The 10,550-nt window shown below is 31.6% G+C and overlaps 1 protein-coding gene across 1 annotated transcript; it reads right to left on the reverse strand.

The window, feature by feature from the left end:
* Positions 1 to 236: 236 nt before the first annotated feature.
* Positions 237 to 6,639, reverse strand: LOC147071213 (zinc carboxypeptidase-like). Its single transcript, XM_085948038.1, has 6 exons — positions 6,349 to 6,639; positions 4,922 to 5,306; positions 3,604 to 3,688; positions 2,704 to 2,909; positions 1,918 to 2,002; positions 237 to 872 (listed from the first exon to the last, which is right to left on the reverse strand). The coding sequence occupies exons 1-6, from the start codon at positions 6,546 to 6,548 to the stop codon at positions 670 to 672; spliced, it is 1,164 nt and encodes a 387-aa protein (XP_085804164.1). The 5' UTR covers positions 6,549 to 6,639; the 3' UTR covers positions 237 to 669.
* Positions 6,640 to 10,550: the final 3,911 nt, after the last annotated feature.

Below are 10,550 nucleotides of genomic sequence, written 5' to 3' on the forward strand. Positions count from 1 at the left end.
GACACACTATTAAAGTTTCACGTCTTGCTTCGGGCGTTCAAATCCTTACTAATATTTTCATGATATACATTAATGTAAACCTAATTAATGTAATAAGGCCATTATTATAAACTCTGCCTTGTTTCCATAAACAGTTATAACAAGATAATAACTCGATTATACACAATCATTAGGATGTAATCTCACACACAGCCTCTGGGGATAGATAGATTTTTTTTTAATTATTCAATATATTTAAATAAAATCCGTATCTTTATTAAATCAATTTTTTTAAAAGATACTGACAATAATCAATATTAAACTAAAACAACTCTATAAACTCATCACAGATAGTAACGATAGATATTTAATATAGATATGATAAACAATACAAAGTAATATGAAACTTTCCAAAGACTAGGTAATTAATTGTAATAATTATTAGTTGTCGGTATAATGATTTTGAATAAGAACAGTTCAATTCTATAATATAAATTTAATTTCACATTCTTTGTCCATATAAAATGATTTAAATTGAACGTGTATTTATTATTATAAAACAATTCTCGCGAATACCAATATTAACAAAGAATCATATTTATAACAATAGGATAGAAAATTAAACATTTTTTGAAAAAAAAATAAAAGATGATTTTTTCATCGTATTTAAAAAAAGTGTTCCGCCAATTTTTAATCAAGATTGAAGTAGTCCATCTTTGCTGCTTCTTGGAACATGGCAATCATTGAATCAACGACTTCTTCACAGTTGGGGATGATCTGCTCTGCTGGCAGGGCAAATCCATCCTTCCCGGTATCGCGGAGTTCATAGGTGTACACAATTGGAATCTTGAAGGTTGCTTTCACCCAGTCCGTGCTGGTACCAGATACTGGGTCTGAAAAATATATTTTTTGCATAAATAATCAGGTAAGCAAGCATATACGATAGTCTTTGGCGGAACTTTCCAAATATGGATTAAATGTATTGTGTGTACATTAAGGCGGACAGTGCCATTCTACGAAACAATAATATTTCATCATAAATAGATGAAAGTGATGGAAAATAACTCTATCTGCATTTCAATAAGGGCCAATTCTCAAACTGTGTTATTTTTTCTTTTAACAGATGTCTATAACCTTTCCTGGAAAACTACCTATTTTTTACAACGTTTTTCTTAGCTCGTCTTCTTATTTGTCCGGTGATTCTTTGTCCGGTAAAAATCTTGTAATCGATTTTTAACTAACTTCCCAACCAGCTAAACATTTGAAACTTTTAGAATATATAAGAACACGATGCCAATGCAGTTTTTAATGCTTTTAGCCATCTTTAAGTAGAATTGAATTCATTTTCAGTTAATTCTGTTTTGTATGAAAAGTTATTTCGACACCACTATTGGTTGCTAGAGATCTGGGGTCCTAGCAACTAAATTATTAATATATACGTGCGTTACTATGGAAATCCATATCACATTTCAGTATTATTTCTATCAAGTACAAATTTATTTGATCGTTTAGGCTAGTCAAGTCAAGTTTATATGATTCAACAGAAAATTTAAAAATGTTGTATATAAAAAGTTCTTTTTATCTTGTAATTATTTCAGATATGACATCGACACATATTTATTAATTTCAGGCATTTCAACCATATTTTTAATTGTACCTATAGATATTGTAAGATTATTGAAAATAACTAACTATAGTAAACATTAAATTGGTATAACATTAAGCCAAAAAAGATTAAATTGATACAATATCAAGACGAGCCTAAAGGATATGAGTGTAACATCGAAACACTGTAGTTAGTGAAATTGCTTAAATATTCTGCGTGGAACAGTGAGCTACGTCGGATTTTTATATTGGAAGGGATGGTCGCTATGATGTCATGTTCGTAACCTATTGGTATTTTTATTATTTGTGAATTCAATATGTAGATAAACTTACACAATGTCTCAGCAATTGGCCCAATTTTGTATTGGGTTCCGTATCTCGCAGCAAGAGCATTTATCGCAGCTTTTCCAATTTGTAACTGTAAAAAAAGTTCTAATTATTATGATTATTAGATAAGATTTTTCTAATTTCAGATAAATGAGAGGGGTGTTTGAGTATCTACAGAATATTTGTAAAAAAATGTTGGACGGTGATGCAGGTTTAATCAGTTAGTGTTTAAAAATTAATCACCGAGCTACGTAATGTGTTGCGTTGGGAAAGAAGCTTTGAAAGTATGGCTGGTATTATATCCTTATCGAAAGGTTACCAAAGATAAAAAGGCTGGAGTAGCTGGACGCAATGGTAAAGGATTTGGAAGGATCCCATATCAAAACTCGTCTCGATGTGCAACACGTCGAATATGTTAATGTGATTTTTTTGGTATTGACAAAAAAAATCTAACTGATTACTGTTTAGAATTGATTAATTTAAAACAGCTGGTGGTGCATATAACAAATTTCAACCGACATTATTTGGCGCAGAACTAATCCCAAAATGTCACTCTTCATCAGTAATTTTGGTGGCCGTATGAAATACTATTTTCAATGTGCGATGAACTCTCAGTTTGTCTAATTAACGATTGAATTACTAGGAAAGTAAATCAAGATTAATCAACGAGTTTCTATTCAGCCATATTATGTTTATAAATAATTTTAAAGTTAAAATCAAATATCTTCAAATTTCTATTGTTTGGAAAAAGTGTACGACGTAAAACTATATATTTAACTAATTGATACTGACCACATCATCATAGTTGTCCAAGTGTTCATTAGTATGCCCATACGGTATTAGAAGAAGTTGAGAATAAGAATGGAAAGACAAGTAGACGTCAATTTTATTTCCAATTTTTGCAATGAAATCAGCTAAGCTCTTTGTCTCAAGTTCTGAGAAAGCTCTGTATCCTCCATACATCTCGTGACATGGATTTCTGCTGGACCCTAACGGATCTGATGAGAAAACAATTTAATCACTTAATTCGTTTCTTATGATACCTATCTTTTAATCTAGATATTATATAATGACACCGTCAAAAGGATGTCATCCCCTAGTGACCTGATTTTTATAGAACCCAACGGGATCTTAAACCTGTATCAATCTACCTCACAGCCAATATAATGAATGCTGTCTGCAAAATTAGTATAAATAGCGTAAATTGTAATTAGGTACTGTAAAATTATAGAAAGTTTCTTGAGCTAAGCTGTCTGAAAATAATTTTTAACGTAATAGTTATGCTCTATCAAATTTAATGTTTTCATTAAATTTAGCCCTACAATCCGATGTGATTCTAGGTAGCCTCATTTGTTTCGTTACAGATTTATGTTCTACACTAGTGAATAATCGGATCTTATTTCTTCCAAAACGATGCCGGAAGTCACGTTACGTTCGTTACCAGACCATGTTTAATGATTTTTTTTGTTGAAAATATGGATGACATTAATGAGATGTGGTTTCAGCAGGATAGCGCTACGTATCATACGGCGACCGCAACCATCGACTTATTGAAATCAAAATTTGGCGATAAGTCGATTTTGAAAAATGGAATGAATAATATCTCTGGATTATTTCCTGTGTAGCTTTAATGTGAAGAACTTTATAAGCAAAATGAACATTTTTGACAATTAAAAAAAATATTGAAATTACCTCCCCAGCGATAGTTCCAGTTCCTGTTGGGATCGGCTCCTCTGCAGGAACCATAATAAGATCTTGTTTTACGCCAAAATCTTTCCTGCAAAATAAATACATACATTACAATTTATACTTCATTTTATTTATTTCCATATTAGTCGTTTTTGCGACAAGGTTTTCAGTACTTTTACACATATCCTGATGATGCCTAAAATTATAAAAAAAACTATATCTTTGAATACAATGTTTCATTTCCATCAATTTTATTGTTCTCAGTGGACAATATTTTTAATACCTTAATTTTGTATTATTTAAGGGCGGACGTGCTCAGCGTGGGTCAAAATGGAGCTTTTATTCTAATTTCAAAGCATTATCCTGGACATTCCTTAAGCGTTGTAGATAATCTATTTATATAATTTTAAAGCCTTATTATCCTTTATATTTATTTTAAACATTTCATGACTGCATAAAGTATTTTTATTACATAAAATAGTATTCTTTTAAACCTCTCGCTCTAATGTTTTAGAATATAGTCATATTTCAGTACATAAATGTGCAGTGGTGATAATGTATGAAATAAGTGGTGAAGATGATTCTAAAGACACTAATTATAAGCTATGTCTTTGACCATTCAAATGTGATAAACATCTTACGAATAATGATTGCTTTATAATAATTATTGACCTTAGAATAAGGTAGTGTTTTTTTGAAATACGCCATTTCTTTTGGCATTCCCCAGTGGTTAAGCTACAACATACGGCCGTAGCCATAAATTGACAAACTAAAACTGATGTAGGGAGTAAGAACATGTTAACGCGGTGTTTGAACATGTACCGTTTAAAAAAAACATTTTTTTTTCGGTTAGGTACGTAAGTACTGTTGCCAGATAAGGATATTCTATAATTAGCCCTTCCGGTTTAAAAAGTGATATCAGTAAAGCTACGTGTTTGTGTTGAAGGATATCTTCCAAGAACTTAAAGATGCGATGGACTTTTCTTTTTGCTCTTCTTTATATGACTTAAGGCTAGGGGTATTTTATATTTATCGCTTGTGGATGTTGGGTTGGCTCACTTATTTTAATAGACGGACCTTATAGTGGTTAAAACACTTTAGTGCCGAGGCCAAGTGATAATTATTGCCATGTTTAGCCTTAGTTAATATGTAAACCATAACAATAAATGTCTCAATACAGTGGGCTATGGACTGATAATATTATATTCTGTCAATATTTTTATTTTTACAAGAGTCCAGTCTCTCCTGTTCTATTATTACTACTTTTTTGAAGTGTTTTGGTGAAGCTGAGTTAATAATATAATATAAATTTACTACTTACTGTTGAATGAGTGTACTCAAAACCATCAGGGTTTGTAATCGGTACAATATACCAGTCAAAACTCTCAGCAATTTGTCGAAAAGCTTGATCAGTACTGGTCAAAAGCTCGTTAATGAGATAAGTCACAGTGGCTGATGAAATCCATTCGCGGGCATGGATACCCCCTTCAATGAACACCACGCGTTTTCCAGGCTTGAAGGAAATCTTCACGCCTTTGATTTCACGTCTTTCGTACGTCACTCCTGCCTTCACGATGGTTACTATTCTCGGGAATGAGAGTGCGAGGCTGTCCATCCAGTTGTAAATTTCTCTGAGCTGGTAATAGTTCGTCCAAGTCATGCCAGAGCGGCCTAAGCCATTGGAGACTATTTCTTTGGAGATAAGCCTAAAAAGTGAAAAAAAGTTTCCGCTTTGAATTAAATAAACAAAAATAGAACTAATAGATAAACAATGCTTATGACAGTATTAATAATCATCATCGTCATAGATGCGGGTAAAGAATCAACCCGCATTAAATAGTATCGTTAAATCCGTCTCGTGATATCTACTTTAATTTATATAATATTCTAGGTTTCAATTTGTGAAGTAGATTGATGTAACCTTATATTAGAGCTTATGAAAATTGCCCACTTATAATGTGAGTTATTTGGAAAAGTAATGTAAAAGAAATTTTCAAATAATAAAGCACTCCTAGATTTTAAAGGAGGTATGTATACATGAAATGCCTAATAAGTATAAAAAGTGACACAGAGTACAAATAATGGTCATCATATGATTTTAAAAATCAAGCATCTGTTTATAATGTTGAGGGTCTCGGGTTTGAATTCAGGGTCTAAAAAATTCACATGTAATTTTTTAAAGTGTTTTTGAACTCAGAGTATTGATCTAATAGATTCATCAAGTGGTTTGTATGCATCTTTCATAAATAAAACAAAAATCAAATAATACAATCTTTAGGTACCTGCTCTGTGGATCTCTATGATATGATCCTCTTAGGATCCAATCTGGTATATAATAATAATAGATGGATATTTTTTTTCAAATGAAAAATCTGCAGATATAAGTACATGATGTGATATATGTCGCCAAAAAGATAGAAGGAATGAGGTTGTTCAATATTCTTACGAAAATGGAAGGAGTGCAGTGCATTACCATAAGCAGCTGCCACTGTTAACAAGTACATAATTATAAATAGGTAGTTAAACTATATGAAAATGTACGTGACAACGCAAATGCTATTAGTTACTTTTATGTTACAAAACTACTTGATACAAACATTGAAATAGGTACCTATATAATGCATACTATAAATATATTTAAATTAATAAAATTATAGAAACAAGAACATACAATAGCACGTTTATTATTTCTAATAATTCGAAACTATTGTTATACACTAGTTAGATATATATTAAAAGAAAACTCACTCTTGAACATTCTCAATCATCACTTCGGGATTGATATTCGTCGTGTTCATCAAACTCTTGAAGTAGTTCTGATATTTAGGGGATACCATGACATCCACGGGAATATCGCCGTTATTGGGCCCAGACCAAAAGTCTAAATTGTTATCTTCACTCTCCAGTTTTATGAGATAGTCTGCCTGCTCTTGATTGGTCGGTTTCATTCGGTAGACCTTGTAGCCCTCAAAAGATTGGACATCGGCGCCGCCAACCGAGTACCACGTGCCGACCAGGAGAAATACCGCGAGGATATGCATAGTCTGAAACATAATTGAACAAATCATATTATTCTCCACCTACATCGATGAGGTTAGTTTATAATGCATTACTTGATTGCTATAAGAATACAATAGCGTACGCCTAAATTGGAACAATTTCTGCATATATTATCACTGCTTACTTTATAACACACATTGCTGATTTGACTCACGTGGCCTAGTTGTTGTTCATGCATTGTATGTGTCTTTATAATATATCTAATATGTAGAGAAAATGCCTAAATACTATTTTTCATAATAATTCTGTAAAATTATTTGTTTGATATACTTTTTTTTTTAATTTGAGACTGAATTTTATTAATACTACCCGTCATATCTCATCTTCTCCTCTGCGTGAAGATCCGTTGCTCAGGCTCTTTCTCCAATTATCTATAGAACTTTAAAACCTTATCGATATCTTCAGTCCTGGTTACATTTGAGCTCCTCAACGTTCTCAATGACATCTGAACATCTACTCTGTATCATTCTTAAATAAGACATTGTCATCGTAAAGCTGCAAATCGTTTCTCCCCATAATGACATAAAATCTCAACATTAGCTTCAGCTCTTTTTTTTCAAATATATCTCAACAATCCAAAGCACTGGTTATTGAAAAGGTAGTACGGACTTACTGCAATTGTCTAGACTCTAGATATATCCTGTGGTGGGAATTTATCTACTTACATGCTTTGGCATAATTTCTTAATGCACTCATTAGAATCTAAGTACTCTACGTACGATTTATATGACATGCTAGATTGACCATACATTTATATTTCTAACTTTGCCAAGAAGTCAAATAACAGTAATTTAGTAGTAGCAGTGACACAATCACTGAAAGACTCAGTATTTGAGAAAATCATTATCAAATCAAATTTATTTATTTTACATATAATGAACATAACAAATTATAAATGCAAAGCGTTCACGACATAGCATAAAATAACTGTTAATAATTAAAAAAAATATAAAGGTGTAAGTTAATAATACAATTAGTAAGAGAATAAGATATAAAATAAGAAAATAAATAAAATAAAATAACATAAATAACAAAATAAAAGTAGATGGAAGCACACAGAGTGAACTTTGATAGACCCTATCTTAAAAACTTATAAAACAACGTCCAACTAAATTCACCATCACGTAAGTGGAATATATCAATATCCAAAGCGATTTCATTAAACATGGTTATTGCCCTCCCTTGGCATTACTAATGGCAGGTTAGTTCAGCACCGTGGGAGAACAAACAACGGATGCCCTCGATTCCTAAGGTAATTATCAGAGACACACAAGCCAACACCATCAAGAATGCCAGAGTTCAAATTTACGCCGCGTATAAGTCTGAAAAAATATGTAGCTAAATAAAAATCCCTTCTAAATTTTAAGCTACAGTATGTAAGCATCCCTAACAGAAAATCAGTCGGATAGAGCCACGGATAATATCCATACAGCCGAAAGTAAAGGAGTCTCAAAAATTTCTTTTTGACTCTCTCCACCATAAGGCTGTAGGTACTTCAAGTAGATGTATTGACATCTCATGATAAATCAAACCCGGAATCCCAAACAAGAAGATTGTGTCTTACGCATTTGAATACGAAGGAATTAACAGATGACCTTTTTAATTATGGTCAAATCCACTTTGAGACAAATGGAAACAATGCGATATAGATAGTTTATGTAGAGTAGCAATAAAACAAATATGTTATCTCTCTGATCACTTTCATAATTTTTATCATTTGGAGAGATGGCGTCTGCCTGTGTTATGACAAAATTGGTAGAAATGGATTTGATAGCGCTTGAAAATAAAATACCCCATATTTATTCACCATCAAAAATTAGTCATTTAAGTTGCTTTAGCGATCAGATATTAAATTTGGCGAGTTTTTAAAATCATATAGCAAACTCAGTAAAATGTTTTTTTTGGAATTGATCACTTTTAAAAATGAAATAAGTACTATAATGTCATTCTAACAAGTATTGCAGGTTAATACGATATAAAAGAAAGTATGGTATAAACACATATTTTTAGTATGCCGACAAATAGAGAACTTTAACTTTTAGGTACTAAACAAAAATGTTCATTGTGTTAGAATTTTTTTATTTGAAAAACACTCACCTTTGCTTGATAACGTTCAGTAGTGGTACTTATCAATAATGGTTTTCCGTTTATATAATACTATAGTAAATTTAGTATCCCCCCACTCCAAGTGAAAACAAGAAGACATTAATAACACTTTAGTTAGATAATATTAATTATACTGGCATGACAATCAACATTGCCAAATTGTTTAACATAAATTTTATTTAACATAGGTACTTACGTACTTTGGAATAACTCAGGAAAATACCAATTAAAAATAGTTTTCATAGAATATTGATAGGTACCCTTTTTACTATAAATTGTTTTTAATGGGTTGTTGAAGTAACAATTAAATTCCTTATTTAAAAGTAGTATAGCATTGTTAATTGAAGATCTGGCAGAAATTAATTCATATACTAAAACTAGCTTCAAAGTCGTGGTCTATGGCGACTTTCTTTCGTATATTATTATTAATCCGTTATGTAAGCCTGATTCTCTACCTAGCCTTTGTTTGTATAAATGTCCAGTTAGTGTCTTTAGATACGAACGTAAGTATCACACTAGATTGGGAGCTTGACTTTTCCCACGTGAACAACAACGGTTGGTGCGTGCTCTCTTCCAGGATTTCACCACTGTGGAGGTGCATGCTGGGAATAACGGTTCAGGAAAATGAGATAAATATGCAATGTTATAGAGTTTATTAAAACTTAATTATTGTTTACAATAATTTGAATTTAAATTCTAATTGATTTTATTTTTGTACTATTCCACTAGTCATTTTTTGCGACCCGTGTTTTGCTTTTCAGGTTTTAATAAAGTTGGCTTTCGATTTTTGTATATTAAGTTAAGATAGGTGTAAATTGAATGCCTTAATTACTAACCGACTATTATCATATCGACTATAGAAAGGAAAAAGGGCGTAACCCGCAATTTTTTCAAAATAGGTTTTATTGCATAATAATGTTGTAAACGACTAAATACACGTTGTGTCCAAAGGATGTAAGTTGCAAATGCCGATATATGAGGCGTCTAATTACAAAAAGCGACAAGTCCACAATTCAATATTTTCGGGAAACCACGTTTTTATGTTTCAAGCTTCAATTATTTGTTTAAACGTGAGATTATTTTTTCCTTTGTATTCTATGTCGAAATTAGAACCAAATGGCAAAATGTTTCAACCGATAAAGTCTTAAATGTAATAAATATAGACAAAATAAAATTGGACGTAGCGCTATTTGTTCCTCACTTTTTAATTTACTCCGCATAAGGCACATATTTCCGTGGCACTTTCATGAGTTTACCAGATGTAACAGCATGGGAGACGCCCTTTTCAATATTGAACGTTCCCTTATTGGTTGACTTAAACACGCGCGAAATCAACCAAGCTTTAAATAATATGAAACACGGACTTGGCGCTTTTTGTAATAAATCAAGACTTAAAATATTTTTTTTTGTAGGGTTGTGTCGCGTTTTGGAATTTATAGATCAATACATATTTTGTAAAATTATACAAAGAATACGTGCGTATTTTTTTCTCGATTTCGACCAAATGTGGACTTATCGCTTTTTGGAATTAGACGCCTCATATTATCTAAATTTAGCTAGCAATTAAAAAATGAAGGAAGTGACGTGGGAAAACGACTTTACCATCATTGTTGTTGTTTTTTTTTTTAAATTAACTCAATAATTAATATCAGATCAGGAATATAAAAACCAAATTATTAATTAATTATCATGCACTTTAAGGTTATTTATATCTTGTATTTTAACTTTGACCAAAAACAATAACAAAAACGTTTTTGTGCCTTTGTAAAATTTGATTTGTGTGG

Source organism: Rhyacophila brunnea, unplaced genomic scaffold, assembly GCF_057557595.1.
Source record: "Rhyacophila brunnea isolate RB1 unplaced genomic scaffold, BYU_Rbru_1.0 scaffold_20, whole genome shotgun sequence".
Classification (NCBI taxonomy): Eukaryota; Metazoa; Arthropoda; class Insecta; order Trichoptera; family Rhyacophilidae; genus Rhyacophila; species Rhyacophila brunnea.